The following is a 17,216-nucleotide window of genomic DNA, read 5'->3' on the forward strand; positions in this document are numbered from 1 at the left end:
TTCGGTCTAGAAATGGCTGTCGTGGGTGGTCCCGCCTTGACACGCCGCTGATGTATGGGTTTGTGACATACACACATTGACTATGGTTGTCATATCTGCATGACAAAAGCAGCCCAAGTAACAAGCAGTATTTAAAAACACAGTTTCCCTAAAACCTTGTTAAATCTGAACACCAATTCATATCTTTGTAACTGCTTTGTTGTGTTCAATTCACCTTTTTTTCCCCCCTAAGCTTCCTGCTGACAAACATGATCTGTAACACCCTAGATGACATCGTTATTACGCTCTTCTTCCTATTACGCCTCTCGAGGAGCAAAATTTCACCACCGCTTCATATTTGTTTTTTATCCCTGAAGACATGCTTGTGCATCTTTCTTTTCTTGAGAATGTATTCTTGCCTTATCTGAAAATCAGATTACATCACTATTAAAAAAAAGATTGATAGATACACTGATGGATATAGCTTTTGTGTCACTGCAAGATACTATAATGTTCTGGACATATTCATCCGTTTTTGTCTAATGCAGCACTTTGATCCATATAAATAATAATTAAGGCATCTTATTTGTGAATACTCAAGCTTGTTCCTGTGCATAGCACTCTGAAGCTAATATATTTTGAAATCTAGTAGTGAGAATTCTACAGTGACCACAATTTAATGTAACACTGTAACAGGCTTGTAACCTTTTACTAACTGTGCCTTTGCATAACATTCACTGTAAACATTCTTGAGAAATTACCCAAAATGAATGCATGCTTTGACGAGGCACAATCTAATTGCACGTTCTGCATATAACCGAGCCACAAAGCCTTCTTGCCTAACAGTGCTTAATAATTACGAACAAACCGCCAAGGCTTTTATGTCTTCTGAGACTCAATCAGTCTCTTTTCAAATAAAAAAAACGACGTCCTGCTTTCAGGCTGACTGCAATTTTTGGAATCTGGAATGTGAGTCATCCATGTTAGTCGAGAGCTCAAGCTGGAACAGTGCTTAATGCCTAATAGTAGCTCTAATCAATCAATTTATCTATCTATCTATCTATCTATCTATCTATCTATCTATCTATCTATCTATCTATCTATCTATCTATCTATCTATCTATCTATCTATCTATCGAGTTTTTGGACACATGTACATAGGATTTGTATGTGCTTTTGAACCTCACCATTCAGGTTTTGTCACCATTTCATTTAGAATAACCTCCACTCTTCTGGGAAAATGTTCTCATAGATTTTGGATTGTGTCTATGGAGATTTGTGCTCATTCCTTCACAAGGGTTTTAGTAAAGTCTGGTACTGATGTAGGGTGAGGAGGCCTGGGGTGCACTCAGCATTCCAATTCATCCCAAAGGTGTTCATTAGAGTTGAGGTCAGAGCTCAATAGCAGGCAAAGGGACATTGTCATACTGAAACAGGTTTGGATCTCCTACTTCAACTGAAGGGAATATATTATACTACTGCATTTCGTTGCTGTGTACCTGTACAATGCAATGACAATAAAGTTGTATCTATCTATCTATCTATCTATCTATCTATCTATCTATCTATCTATCTATCTATCTATCATCTATCTATCTATCTATCTATCTATCTATCATCTATCTATCTATCTATCTATCTATCTATCTATCTAATCACTTCCAAAGAAATCAGGATGAGGTTGCACAACAACCTTTCAAGTGTCAATCAGCAGCCGGACCATTTAACAGTAACATTACAACATATTCATTACACTCACATACAGTATGCGAAACACAGAATAGCCCCTTTCAACGATGGTCAACATCAGGCAGTATGGGTATTACCTGTATATGTAGAAAACACATTTCTCATTATTTTCTGTACCCTGGTGGCCAAGAAAGGATCTGCAGCCTGGCTCACTGTGTGTGTGTGTGTGTGTGTGTGTGTGTGTGTGTGTGTGTGTGTGTGTGTGTGTGTGGTTGTGTTTGTGTGTGTGTGTGTTGTGTGTGTGTGTGTGTGTGTGTGTGTGTGTGTGTGTGTGTGTGTGTGTGTGTATGTGGTTGTGTTTGTGTGTGTTGTGTTTGTGTGTGTAAATGAGTGTGACGTTTGTAATGAAAAATGAAGCATGTCATTCGATTACAATTAATGTTTTTGTGATTGTGTCATTCTGTCATGGGTCTCGAGTCCATTGCACGTTTCCGACACAAGGTGGGGACAAAGCACTACTTTAGAGTAAAGTTGAGTTGTTGGGTTTTTTTTTCAATTTAAAAATGAATTTACAAAATGTCAAAATCAAAATGATATTCTATATATGATAGAGCATTTTATTTACATTATCAACCCTCCTTTTTTAGCATGGCTATATAAAAAGCATGGTCTATATAAAGCTATATAATTTTATTTTACTATTTATGATTATGTTCCTCAAACTCTCTCTCTCTCTCTCTCTCTCTCTCTCTCTCTCTCTCTCTCTCTCTCTCTCTCTCTCTCTCTCTCTCTCTCTCTCTCTCTCTCAGGCTTGTCATGACATGAATTATCTCAAAGTGCAATATGCTTATGAATTGAAATGACGTGCAGAAATGTTCTCTGGATTGCTTTATAGAAGCAAGTCTGCTCTATTTTAGACTTGTAATGCCATCAGTTATATTATATACTTTTATGGTATATGATATGACAACCATTATATCATATATATTAGAGCATATATAATATATGTAATATATATATATATATATATATATATATATATATATATATTATAGCATATATATTAGAGTTTTAAATGCAATATTGAGTCACAAACATTCCATATTGTTTTACAGTTTTAAGGTTTCATTATGTTTTTTTAGAATTGTATAAGATAAAAAGGAGTTTGTATAAGTAGATTGCACACATTTTTCAAAAACGTTGTCTTAGATGGCCATAACCCTACCTGGTGTCATTTGGTACATACAAGCTCTGACTAAATGACTCCCGTAAGAACTTGCCTTTTTTATTAGTCTTACTACAATTCTCTACAGGTCATATGTTTAGCAGACTGTATGAAATCACAGAAACGTATGTCAAATGTAGGTATTTAACCTTTAGTTATTAACCAGTCGTTTATTATTATTTTTTAAAAACATTTATTTATTCAATATATTTTTTGTGAGCTAGATGCAGTGTTAGACAATGTTCCTGCAAGGACGATTGGGTTTGCATTTTATACTCGTTCTGTTTTAAAGGCTGGAGCTGTGGTCAAAATGTACATGTATCACCAATCATCATTTATAAGACTCTAATTAAAGTATTTGATTTCACTACAACAAAACACACACTGGAGATTTTGTTCATGATGATAATAACTCTATATTAATATAATATAATATAATATAATATAATATAATATAATATAATATAATAATGGTTCATTTTTCTCCAGGGTTTTGTGCTTTCTACTTTACTCAGATTGAAAGAAGATACACATATACGAAGTATCAAGATTGTCTCCTGAATAAATTCAGGGTCTATATTGATGCAAGTCCTTACTTACTAAGTGAAGCTAATACGTTCCAGCTCAGAATTCTGTTAATTCAAGCTTAAATGTAAATAAAATAAAATTAAATCAAATTGTATTTGTCACATACACCACCTCATGCAATAAAACATGTAAAATATACTCAAAAGGATGGTGAGAGTTTTTAATGTAATTTTAAATTGATTTTTATATTTTTTTATTTTGATATAGTTCATTCAAACAGTCCATCCACAGTGGCCGTGTAGAGCAGGTAGTGGGGCACGTTTTTAAAGCTAGTGATAAATACACAGATTTACTGTGTGGAAAATTTCAAGCAGCTTTTCCGGAGACAAGAAAACCACATCTCTATACTGTGGAAGATTTAATAAATAAATACAGGAGTGAGAAGAAATATGAGTTTTATAAAAATATATCTTTTCCCATTACCTACTCTGTACAGCCACAGCAGAGGGACTTTTTGAAAGCACTGTATTTGTATTTTATTGTAATATGGCAATTAGATGCAGATACAAATACAGATATACAAAATTACAGATATTCTTGTATGCGGTTTCATCAATAAATATGTACATTTTTCTAAAAAGGAAACAAATGACTTGTTTTCTCTCTCTCTCTTTTTTAGTATTGCTTTTTAATAAAGAAAAAGTACTTCTTATTCGATTACTCGATTCATCGTTGGAATAATCGTTAGAATACTCGATTGCTAAAATAATAGAAAAATAGAAGCAGCCTTAATATGTATACCCAGCTTGTCACGGGAACTCTGTATACACTCTAAATAAGATGTTAGTCCACACAAACCCACCCACCCACACACACACACACACACACACACACACACACACACACACACACAGCCATTCACAATGTCATGCTGGAGCAGGCTTGGGTCTCCCAGTTCAAGTGAAGGGAAAATGTAATTGTGGCAGCGGTTCACGAGTGGAGGGCGGACTGAAACAGAGCTCACTGATAAGTCTCATCAGTTACAGGTTTAGCCTTACCTTTCGTTTTGTCCGGCTCTGCCCTCTGCCTTGTGAATCGCTGCCACAGTAATGCTACCATATCCAAAGGCATACTATACAATAATTTTTTTGTAAGGTTATATACTTTGGTAAAAGTCTGTGGAAAAACCAAAGTGTATGCTGTATGTGGGTGTAATATACAAGGTTACTCAATTCAATTCAATTTAATTCAATTCAATTCAATTCATTTGTTTAGTGCTTTTAACAATGAACATTGTCTTAAAGCAGCTTTACACAGATAATGTGGTGATAAAAATAAATAAGTGTAAGTTTGTCCTTGAAGAGCAATGCAGTGGCGACTGTGGCAATGAAAAACTCCCCGGGATGGCATAAGGAAGAAACTTTGAGAGAAACCAGACACAGGATGAACCCATCCTCACCTGGGTGGCACCAAATGTCCATTTATTAAAGTTAAACGATGTTGAGGTGTGCAGTGATGGTGTTCAGATGCAAACTGTAGTCTTGAGTCAGTGTAGCGGACTGTTGACATTAACTACAGTCCAAATCCATCCTTAAAGCTCCTGTGTTACTTACAGAGGCAGGCCGGAACAAAGTGGGCAGATCTGAGAAGAGGGGCAGGAACACTGGTCACTGGTACCTTAGGAGCATGTTTAGCTTGAGAGAGAGAGAGAGAGAGAGAGAGAGAGAGAGAGAAACAGGGGTGACAGTGAAAGAAAGACATGGATTAAGTATTCTTATTGTTGTATTAAAGTTAAGGACACTGTGCAGTTGGGGACACAAGCAAAGACTTGCTCTGGCAGCATAATTAAAAGGGAGAGCCAGAGAGCCATTTATATATGATCCCTCTAAACTGCTCCTTTACTTAAGAAAAAAAATCTACTGATCAAAGGCTTGACTAAATAAATCTGAGTCCCAAACACTAATTGGAAGGCTGTTCCATAACTGTGGGGCTTTATAAGATAAAGATCTGCTCCCTGCTGTAGTCTTAATTATTTGAGGTACAAACAAATAGCTTGCATCTTTTGATCTATTTAGGCATGAGGAAATTAACAGAAACAATCCTAAATTCTATGTATATGGTAGAAACATGAGTGTTTTACATTGGATGTTTCCATGAAAGAACCCAGTTAAGACCACACATGTTGCACTCTTGAGCTGATGAACGGCATTACATTTCGACAGTACCTGGAGGCATGTCTGCCAGGATGCGTGAGGTACCGAGTGTGCGAGTATGTGGCAGGAAGTTGTTGGATGTAAAGAGATAAAAAAAAATGTTGTGATGTGTAAGCAGATGTTTTAAACAAGTGTGTATGTAAGTGTTGGGGTGTATTTGTGTTTTTTTTTTTTTTTATAGTATATTGTTATATTATATATTGTTTATATATATTGTATACAATATATATACAATATATATATTGTTTTTTTAATCAAGCAGCAATGGGGTGCTATGTCTTTTCTGGAACCCATGGACACTGCATCTTCCTGACTAAAGAGGAGATGGATTATCTGGCTTATTATAAGTGATTAGTTTAAAAGTCTGCATCTCTGATGGTATGGGGTGCATTATTGCTTTTAAAATGGGTAGCTTTCACATCTGGAAAGGTGTCATTAAAGCCTTTCAGGGAAGGCCTTGCATAGGGTGCAGAACTGGCCTGCCTGCAGTTTAGACTAGATAATATATAAAAAAAAATAGAAAAAGAGGAATAAACTTGAGTTTACAATATAAGAAAAGTAATGTTCATAAATTACACAATATTAAATTTATATGAGAAACAGCATTTACATCCTAAAAGTCAGAAACATAGAACTTCTAAACTGTGCATAAGTATAGTTTAAGTTATTCTAAAAAATGATATAGTATAACATTAGTTTAAATGCTGGATAGAGGTGCTGGATAAACAAACACTATATGCAAAGAGCTAGCTGTAATGTTGCAATCTCATTCACCATCTTAATAACATGTGCTTCTTCTGAGACACATAAAGCCAACCAGGTACCAGTTACAGACACTGCTCTGATCAAAGACCAATCGAAGGTAATTTACCACTTTAACCAGAGCTGTTTCAGTGCTATGATGAGGCCTAAATCCTGACTGAAACGTTACACTTCATTAAAGTTATTCCTATGTAGGTATGAGCATAACTGCTGTGCAACAACCTTCTCTAGGATCTAGGAGATAAAGGGGAGGTTTGATATTAGCCTATAGTTGGACAGCTGACGGGGTTAAGTTCAGGATTTTTAATTAGTTGGTTGATGCTGCCAGATACTGTAAAAGATTTATATACAAAATCCAGTGCCAATAGCATTTGATCCCGTTTTTATTTTATTTTAAACGGGTTCAAATGCTTCTGGAATAATCTGTTTGAAGAAAAAATAGGTAAAGGATCTAGAACACAAGTTGATTTCGATGAGGAAATAAATGAATTCATTCTCTTGAATGGGAGTAAAACTTTGTAGCTGATGATCTGTTATAATTATAGTGCTATCTACAGGATAATTTATAAAATAGTTTGGATTTAAATTAATAGTCTGGATTTCTTTGCCTGATATTTTCATTTTTATTATTAAAAAATCATCCTATTGATGGTGCGCATGTTATTGTGGTGCTTTTATTCCTAGTTAATTTTGGCATAGTACTGGATATAAATTCTAGGATTATGCATGTTGTTTTCTATGAGGGTAGAAATACAGTTACTACAGTATCTACTGTATCTACTGTAGCAGCACTAAGAGCTTTTCTAGAACCCAGGAGGCTCTCAAGTTCAAGTTTTTTTTTTATATTGCACTTTTCACAATTTACATTTACATTACAATGGGCACACAATGGGCATCGTCTCAAAGCAGCTTTACAGAATTTTAGAACAAAATAATACTTTTTTATAAAAGTAAATTATGTGTATTTATCCCTGATGTGCAAGCCTGGGGTGACTGTGGCAAGGAAGAACTCCCTTAGATGGTATGAGGAAGAAACCTTGAGAGGAACCAGACTCAAAAGGGAACATTATAGATCCAACACCAACCCCTATATGCAAGAGCCTTTAAATGTTAAATGATGGAGAAACAGCATATGCTTCCTTCCATGCTATTTGAAATACTATCAATTTAGTTTGATGCCATTTACGTTTTAATATCTTAGTGGTCTGTTTTAGGTGTGCGTACGATCATTATACCACAGTGCTATTTTTTTCTCTCTAATTATAAAAAATTTTAAGGGAATCTACATCATCTAGAGTGTAGAGGAATGCTGCTTCTAGACTTTCAGTAGAACCAGTCAGGCTCTGCCGGGTCAGGCAGTGATCCAATCAGCGTTGATAACTCTGGGAGATTATTGATATAACTCGATGCAGTAGCTGACATGAATGTATGTTTAACATGGTAATGTGGCGAGATACACGTGCTATGATTGAGGCAGATTTTAAAGGGGGATTTAAGACTATATTTTTTGTTAAATGTTAAATAAAAAATAAGCCGGATATCACTGGAAGCAGTATTTTTTATCCTAACCGCATATCTTGTGTACATCCGGAAGATTTAATAGTGACATTTATTCGATAGCATGTCAAAGCCAAAACGTTCCAGTCTGCCAGGTTTCCAAGTCAGACTATAAAACATTTAGAAATGTTATGCTTAGTGATGTTAAACACAGTGATGAGCTTTTTCTTTTTAGAAGTTTTCCTCTATCATCATGATTGATATAATGGGCTACATGCAGAACTCTGTACATAATTTAAAAGTAATTATAAATCTAAAAAGATATTCTGATGATTGGTGCACAAAAGAGACATTTCAGTAGGTTTGAAGGCTACATGAGAGTTTTTTATTCATTTTTTTACATATTTAGTGCTGGTACTTGGTCTCAGTCTTAGTCGTTTACACAGTTTGACACTGGGCGAGGGGCGGTGAAAGATTTTGTCAATTTATTGCGAAACCACTGTAACATGTTATTATAGTAAGAAAGGACAAAAAATAAGATGTAGCTCATTGATTAAAACTCGGCTTGTCTGAAAAATTAATTACATTATTTAAGCAAAAAAAAAAAAAGAATTCAAACAAATTTAATATTACTAATAATAATTTCTCTAAACTTGACTTTTGTAAAAAAAAAAAAAAAAAAAAAAAAAAATTATAATATACAGTGGAACCCGCTTATCTCGACCTCGGTTAACTCGACAACCCTATTAAATCGACGTTTTTGAAGTGGAACCGCCAAATTCTCGCTTTTTCTAAGCATTTTTTTATCGGTTATGTCGACTTTTTTTATGTCGCCGAACCCTGATATCTCGAGCACAAGGGGGGAAAAATTTGCCATTTAACGTCGGTTATCTCGGTGCAGCCGCAGAAGAACTCGCGGAAGTGTTGGAAAAATCAAGGCTTACAGCTGCTACAGGTGTTGTATTGTATACTGGTGAATCTCTGCTGTTAGTTAGTGCACATATGCCTTTTGTTGTTAAATGTTATGCGATGAACGGGAGGCGAAAGCCGCGCTTGGCGGCGCGGAACGTGGGATGAGCAGCAAAAGCATAGAATGAACACCGGCAGGATCAGGGGGAATCCGCGGTGCGCTTTGGGAAGAAAAGAGCAGCCGTTGAGAGAGTGCCGGTGGGAAGACACGTATCGGGATACACATGAGCGATAACAACGACCGCCGTGAACCAACATATACCAACAATAACGGACAGTGAGAGTGTGGAAGTTTAAATAGGAGCTGGTGATGATGATAAACGAGCACCATATGTGCACGATTGAAGCGGAGCTTCAGAGAAAGCGGCCGAGAAAGCACCTGACACGCTGAAGGGGGCCGAAGCGGGCGTGGCAGGTGGATTCCTGACAGATAAACATGTACTGTATGTATTTTTATAGCATGCCTTCATCAAACAAATCATTCTCATTTATTAACGCACATCATGTACATAAAGAAATTTCAAGCACGTAAATATATTGCCGCCATTTTGATTTTCGTTTATCTCGATCATCGGTTATCTCGATGCTTTTTGGCGACCCCCTAGGACATCGACATAACCGGGTTCCACTGTATATGAATTTCTCTCATAACCCAACATTTGTAAATCTAGGAAATCCCATGTGGGACCATGACCCATGCTTTGAGTACCCATGAGGTAGCGTAACACTACCTACAGTAGAGAATCTGCCATCTTCCACATACATGAGCTCTTAGACAGCCATGATGGTGCTAGATATTCCAGCCAAAGAGCATGGCCAGTTTAGCTCCTTTGTCTCTTGGCTAAGTTGTATAAAGCTTTTCTGCTGAACCACTCACACGGGAGCCTCTAGCTGTGTTCATTAATGTAGAGGCTGAAACATTTTTAGTTGCTGTGTTCTTATCTGTGGTAGTCTCTGCAAAGGTGGCTGGTTTGGTTTTATGCTTTATGCGTATTGTCGTTATTTTTAAAGGAATTGTATTAAGTGATTGGTAAAAATTCTTCAAATTGTTTAAATGATAGGTACAAAATACAACTCAATTTAAAGATTCTGCTGACATTTACCCAATTCTCAGTAAGTTGTATCCCAATGTCGGTATGCAAATACATTCTACCAGTTACTAGTTACATCAACACACATTTTGTTGCTAAACATTATCAACTGTTTATCAAGACCTGTTAAAAAGCACAACACTTCATATCTTAACCAAAGCATCTGCTACGTTATGCTCGAAGCGACATTTGCATAGTGCACATGCAGTCTTGTATTCTCTTCTTGCCAAATTCAGTTTAGGTAACGTTCCATTGGTCCTAATCAAGAATGTGCTATGTATACTAACAAGTAAAGCGCCTAATGCTATGTCTGCTATTAAAAATCAATGATTCATTCTATAAATAAGCAGCGGTAAGTAAATTTACAATGCCGGGACTTTGAGGATTGATTATACATTGTATGAATAAGGTGATGAAATTTGAAAACAATATGCTTTCATTCGTGGCAAGGACTGTTGTTTGTTTGTGCGATACAGCTGTCCTGCCTTGCCAGTTACTTTGTTTGATCATTGCTGAAATGCTATTCACTGTGTAAATAACCTTATCTATTATAGCTTTCATTTAGCGTGACAAAACGATTGTGGACTACAGCTCTCACCAAAATTAGTTGGCTGTTTATTCCTTTTTTAGCAGCTTGGGTTTCTGTTTGCTCCAGTTGTTTGCTGTAACTCTTGGATTGCTTGATTGAATAGATAAACAAAGAACGGCGATGAAAGTTACCTTCCACGCTATTGGTACACAGGCTCTGATGTATTTACAAGCGGAAGCTCTGCACTGCTGCTGGTAGAGGCTGGTTTATTGAATAACCAGCATAATATGCCTATGGCTTTGTTTATTGTCGCTACAGCTGACAAGTGATTTGCTCCAGCCCCCTCCTCTGCTCTCTGAAAGCCTCCTCCCTTGCTCTCTCCACTTGCACAGTGTGGATCCTCTCACCAGCCCTTTAGATCATGCGCTGGTGCTGAAGCTTTTGGCTTCATAGTGCTCGAGGAAAGAATTTTGCAAGGATGCTGACAGAAGAAAGAAAAATGCAAGGCTGACTAGATAGAACAGCATCACATTTTAGACTTTGTTTTCTACTCTTGGACAGTACCAAGGACTACTTCATTTATTGGTTCAAGTCCTGGTGCAAGGTTCCGTTTATCACCGTCCAATTCCGTGATGGCTCAACCAGGAGGCAGTCAGGACACACTGGCTGTGCCTGTCAAGCAGCTCCACCAAGGGGACCAGACTGGACTTAACGAGGACCTAGTACGCATACTGAAGGAAAACCTGCTTCAACAGGAGCGTCCTCGGCGTCCCCGGAGAAGGAAGTCCCCATCTTCAATGTCGCCGGGGATATCCCCGACTGTGCTCTCTCCACGAAACTCACCTCGACTGTTGCGGCGCATGTTAATAAACAATAACGTCCACAAACAGCGGCGCTTCACCGTAGCACACACATGGTAAAGTATTAGATACTTTAATTCTCTCCAAATTACAAATTCATACAATGGAGTCTATTATTATGTATTTAAATCAGTCCTAAATGTTTTAACCATCCTCACAATAATTAGCACCTATGACATGTATCGGAGCGGCAGTGAAGCTTTTATGAATGGATTATTTGAAATGTAGAATTTTGTTTATCTTGTTTACTTGATGTTTAGGTCATATGCTAGACTACTGACATCCTGTTTTATTTTCATACAGATGCATTACCTATAGATTTAAAAGCAGTGGGTCTGAAGTGTTGGGATGTTTGTCACTACTTCATTCCGGAGTATGTTTTTTTAGGAAGAGTTGGCTATGTTTATTTTCTTAAAATTATCCCCATTTCCAATGTGAAAATATCATATTGAAAGGTGAATAAATAAAGCTTTTGTTCATCTTGCCCAGTCACACCCTCCCCCCTCCCCCTAATAAAGAAATGACAGAACCTTTAGACAAACCCATTTGACATTTACCCAATCATTTATTTTGGGCTGCATTTAATGAGAACCTAATCATCGCCTCATAACGAACAGGCTAAATGTCAATTGGATGACCTAAAGTGACCCCTAACTTGAATTTGCTCTGAAGGGCAGAGAACGTGACTGGAAGTCAGTGTTGCCCTTCGTTTGTTTGCACTAGGAAGTTGTTTGATCTGCATTTCATATCGGCATGATCTTGGGATATCCCAGATGGACATAAAAAAAATAAATAAAAAATAATCACTTTTTTCAAATCTAAAAAGTTGTCCTTTGTTCAATGATAGAATCACAATTTCTCTTTCAGTTGTATGTTTTTTTTTTTTTTTTTACATACTTTACAACTTCATGGCACTGTAGAGTCCTTGATAGAAAAAGCACGTGTTTTAGTGAACTATTTACCGACCTCAGCGTTTAGATAAACGCTAACGTCACGGAAAAACACGGATTAGCGCTTGTTCTTCATGCCACGTTCTAAGGGGAAAAAAATTGAACGCAACAATGGGTACATGGAGCCATTTCTGATCTCCGGATGCTAATAACTGACATTTTCGGCTATTTTTAATGCCTCTAGTGCACTGCAGTGTGGACTGTAAGAGGATGAAGGTGACTGCTTTAGATGGTTTAAGTAAACAGAGCAGTAATGAGAAGCAAACAGTGCTGCCAGCTGGAGGGAGAGGTTCATTGCTACTGTTTGACAACCGCACCCTCGTTTTTCCCCGTCCTGTTGTGTCATAAAATCCATTGCTTATATCATTCACGTTGTCCAATTCTGCTCGGTTAATGCTCCTGGCCAGCACACTCTTTAGGATCAGAGCACATTTTGCTTATTTAGAGAGAGAAAAAAAGGTGTCTGTATTTGGGTAAGACATTTGGTACGCTTACTGTGCATGACTCAAGCCTGGATTGAGATAGACCTGACACATGGCTTGTAGTCATCGCACAAGGCATCTGGTGCTCCAGCGTTCTGTCAAAATTGCTCTCAGGAAGAAAAAAACATGCTTTAACAAACAAATCCTTCTTCATGTAAACTTTGTGAGATATTTCAGCTGGGCGGGATCCCTCACTGCCACTCTGTTGATCTTAGAGTTTTTGAGTGCCCGTGTATCATCTGCCTGAAATTTTGCCAATAGATCATGCTGGCAGCTCTTTCTTGATTGGCCGAATGCCCTTTGCTCTCTAAAATATTTGCTGAGCCATTCGAGGACAGGAATATCCATGTCCATAATTTCTCTTTATGGCTAAATGGTTATATCATAACATCATTACAACAGTGGAATATATGTCCAATGCTTGCAGATGTAGGAAAAAGAAAACACTGTTGGATGATTTTCAACATCACATTCCACATTTAATCCCCATTTGCTGTTATTATAACATTCAATCTTTGGGGAAAATGTTCCACTTCATGTTCGAGTGTGGTTATGGAGATTTGTGCTCATTTAGCTGCAAGGGTGTTAGCAATGTCAGGTACTGATGCAAGGTAGGGACACCAGGGATGTGTTCCATTTCATTCTAAAGGTGTTCAGAAGGGCTGAGGAATAGCTGGCCACTTTAGATCTTTCACTACAACCCATTAAAGCATGTCTTCATAAAGCTGGCTTTGTGCACAGGGGCATTGTCATGGTGGAACAGGTTTGAGTCTCCTAGTTCAAGACATTCTATACAGTTGTGTGCCCCCAATTTTCAGCAGTTTGGGGAAGAATGACATATGGCTGAAAAAGTCAGGTCTATATATTATATATACTGTAACTGATATATCTTATATTTGAAGTAACAATAAAACCTGACATGATATTAAAAAGTCGAGTAATTAATGAACAAGCTGCTGATGGCCGAGAGAGGAAATACAGCATGCCAGGACGGGTGTTGTGGTGGGGGGGGCGGCGCTTGTGTTTGTTTTTAAATATCCAGGAAGGAGTGTGAAAGGCTCCCTCTCTCGCTCTCTTTTTTATTGAGTCACACTCCAGACAAGCTCATTTCAATATGAAAGTGGCCAGCTGCAGATAGAGAAATGTTCTATCTCCAATCTCACAGCCGGCTTGAATGGTGCCATTCCCTTCACAATGCATTTCCTCGTTCATCCGTGTCTCAGGTGCACAGTCTCTCTCTCTCTCTCTCTCTCTCTCTCTCTCTCTCTCTCTCTCTCTCTCTCTCTCTCTCTCTCTCTATATATATATATATATATATATATATATATATATATATATATATATATATATATATTGCTTCATTTCTCTGTTGCCTCATTAGCATTCTGCATTCTCAATATCACCACTTACTGCCCGGATGTATTTGTTTATCACTCTGGTTCTTCAGTGGACATTTTTTGTTTAGTCTCTCTCTCTCTCTCTCTCTCTCTCTCTCCCTTGAGGAGCAGGAGCGTATTTTACTTTGTGTTGTTTTATTATTTACTTACAGGTTACATAATGAATATGTAGATCAGTGCATTAATCGCTCAACTCTATGTCAGTCCAGCCAGTGGTGATATTAAATATATGTAATATCTATCGGTAACATGGCGATTATAATGTTCATTATTAGTTCTGATATTGTTTATTTATTATAAGAGATCAATGTTAAAAGTCATATAGTCATGGGGAAAAAGAAAGTACATTCTCATTCCTAAATTATTTTGTTGTCCACAAAAATCAAAAATATTCTAATAGGACAACTATAAGAACAAAAATAACCACAACAGATTTTAATATGTAGTCATTTTCTTTCAAAATGCAAACCAACACTCAGAAATCAGATAGGAAAAAAATATTTCACCTAATATAACAACAATAATAAAAGTAAATAGTTTCTGTATAAGTTCTTTATAGCAGTTATTTCAGTTTATTGATGTCTAAGGGCATTTACTTATGCAGAGCTTTTAAGATCCTGCCACAGCACCGGGAATGACACCGCTCCTTGATGTAGTTGTCCCCTCTACGCTTCTGGAATGGCAACCATCTCCTGTTAGCTTGCACAAGACTCTGATTCAGTACCATAAATAAGTTTATGAGCACTTTATTTCTGATTGCACAGTGCATCGCAACATTCCAGTCTCCTATGTTTTTGCATCCAGGGGGGCTGGCTGATGTTCAGAGTGAAGGGTCTCACTCGTCTCTCTCTTTCTCTCTCTCTCAACTGTATTTAATTCTGTGTTGTCCCCCGATTACCGAATATAGTAGTCAGAAAAATCTCAACCCTCTTATTCATAAAATATTTTTTTCTGTTTTTGGATTGTTGTATACATTATATGTGTGCTACTATTAGCTTTCTTCCCCAAAGGTATTTCAGGGGGGAAATTGCTGGAAGAGTAAACGATCCACCTTGTGTTCAGTAACTGTACACTAGGACAAAAGTTTTGGTACAGCTGACTTTTCCAGCAATATGTGGTTCTTCCCTAAACTTTTAGCACAAAGTTGGAGGCACACAGTTGAACATCATTGAATTGGTCATTTACTTCAAGTAGGGGACCCCAACCTGTTCCTGCATGAAAATATCCCTGTGCACAAAACCAGCTCCCTGAAGATATATTGGAACAGGTTTGGATTCTGCTATAGAGCTCTGACCTCAACCATACTGAATGCTTTTGGGATGAATTGGAACTCTGACTGTATCCCAGGCCTCCTCAACTTACATCTTACAGTTCCTGGTCAGGTCACATGGTTGAGAAATACAGGTTGAGAAATAAAAGCTTGTCTGAACCCTATGGTTTGGATAAAAAATATTTTTTCCTCCTAGGGCTGAATGATTTTATTATTCACAGCTGCTCTTCCGGACCAGTAAACTGTACATGCAAGCATGTATTCACTTATAAAAAAACATGCTACTGCTCGCTCCATCAGGTTACCCAGTTTTCCAGGAAACCCTTCTAGGGCCGTGGTATTTTGCTCAAGGTGGTCCATTCTAAGAGGCAGATAGTAAATGTAAAATTGTAAAATTGATCAGAATCCAAACCACGTGTGTTTGCAATTGCTGAAGTGAGAGAGAAAGAGAGAGAGATTTGTATGTACTTTTTAAACAATACACTTCACATTTACTCTCCATTTACTTATCTTCTTCTTCTTTTGGCTTCTCCATTTAGGGGTCGCCACAGCGGATCATCCTTCTCCATACCCCCCTGTCCTCTACATCTGCCTCTTTCACCCAAACCACCTGCATGTCTTCCCTCACCATATCCATAAACCTCCTCCTCGGCCTTCCACTTTTCCTCCTTCCTGGTAGCTCCATTCTCACCATTCCTTTACCAATGTGCCCCATGTCCCAACGTCCTACATGCACTGTCCCTCTAATAAACCCATTTCTAATCCTGTCTATCCTCATTACTCCCAACGAAAACCTCAACTTCTTCAGCTCTGCTACCTCCAGCTCCACCTCCTGTCTTTTACTCAATGCCACTGTCTCTAAACCATACAACATTGCAGGTCTCACCACAGTCCTATAAATGTTCCCTTCTACTTTTGCAGATACCCTTCTATCACAAATCATGTTATAATAACCTTTACTTTTCTGGGAATCTTCAACTAGATTATGAAGTTCAGTAGGGCTGAGGTTAGATCTCTATATAAGACCACTCACTGTCTTCTATTGCAATTGATGTAACCCATGTCTTCATGGAGCTGGCTTTGTGCACAGGGCATTCTGTACTACTGTGTGCCTCCAACTAGAAAATTCCTTTTCTCCATGTAAAATATCGCTGTCAAATTTACCCCAAGACAATGAATAGCCAAGGATTTGCTTCCAATCTTTGGTAAAAACTTAGCACATTGATGCCATTGACAAAGGTGTTGACTATCCATTAGTTATTCCTTGCTTAATAAATATTTCTTACATTGTGTGTATCTCATGCTCTCAAATCTCATTAAGGTTTTCGGATAGTGTAGACAGCAAATGTTCGGCATATTCCTGAAGCACACACATGATGTAATTGTGTAGGTGTATTTTCCCTTTTTTAATGCCTAGCTATGAGTATGGAAAAGTAAACAAGGAAGTGCTTTGGCCTAAAAGTAATAGTGGAACAATATCCACACCACAAATGTAATCCATGTTATTTTTCTGCACATTTTTTACTTTTTTGACCCCCTATGAGGCAGTACATTTGGCAGCAATCTCAACTTGCTCTGTTTTCTTTTTCCTCTTTTATTTCTGCTTTTTGTCCCCCTCAGTGATATGTGAAAACAATAGTAACCACTAGAGGGACTCGATCCATTTAAACAGATTTTACTTCATTCCCATTCTCAAGCGGTTTATTTTGTGAGATACGAGTAATACTGGTTCAAATTATTTGGGCATTAATAACGAATGATTACACATTGAGTTT

At 37.5% G+C, this 17,216-nt stretch overlaps 1 protein-coding gene across 6 annotated transcripts in view; it reads left to right on the forward strand.

Annotated features, from left to right (window-relative positions):
- Positions 1 to 17,216, forward strand: part of LOC124393419 (cAMP-specific 3',5'-cyclic phosphodiesterase 4D-like) — a 190,981-nt gene that overhangs the window by 87,330 nt on the left and 86,435 nt on the right. The window contains exon 1 of one of the 6 annotated variants that reach the window (XM_046861237.1): positions 11,020 to 11,398. The exons of 4 other annotated variants lie outside the window; for them this stretch is intronic. In XM_046861237.1, coding sequence (XP_046717193.1) covers positions 11,115 to 11,398 — 284 coding nt within the window. In that variant the 5' untranslated portion in view covers positions 11,020 to 11,114. Of the gene's footprint in view, positions 1 to 11,019; positions 11,399 to 17,216 lie in introns of those variants that run through there. One more of the 6 variants, XM_046861234.1, reaches the window with a different exon arrangement.

This window comes from Silurus meridionalis, chromosome 11 (assembly GCF_014805685.1).
Source record: "Silurus meridionalis isolate SWU-2019-XX chromosome 11, ASM1480568v1, whole genome shotgun sequence".
Taxonomy (NCBI): Eukaryota; Metazoa; Chordata; class Actinopteri; order Siluriformes; family Siluridae; genus Silurus; species Silurus meridionalis.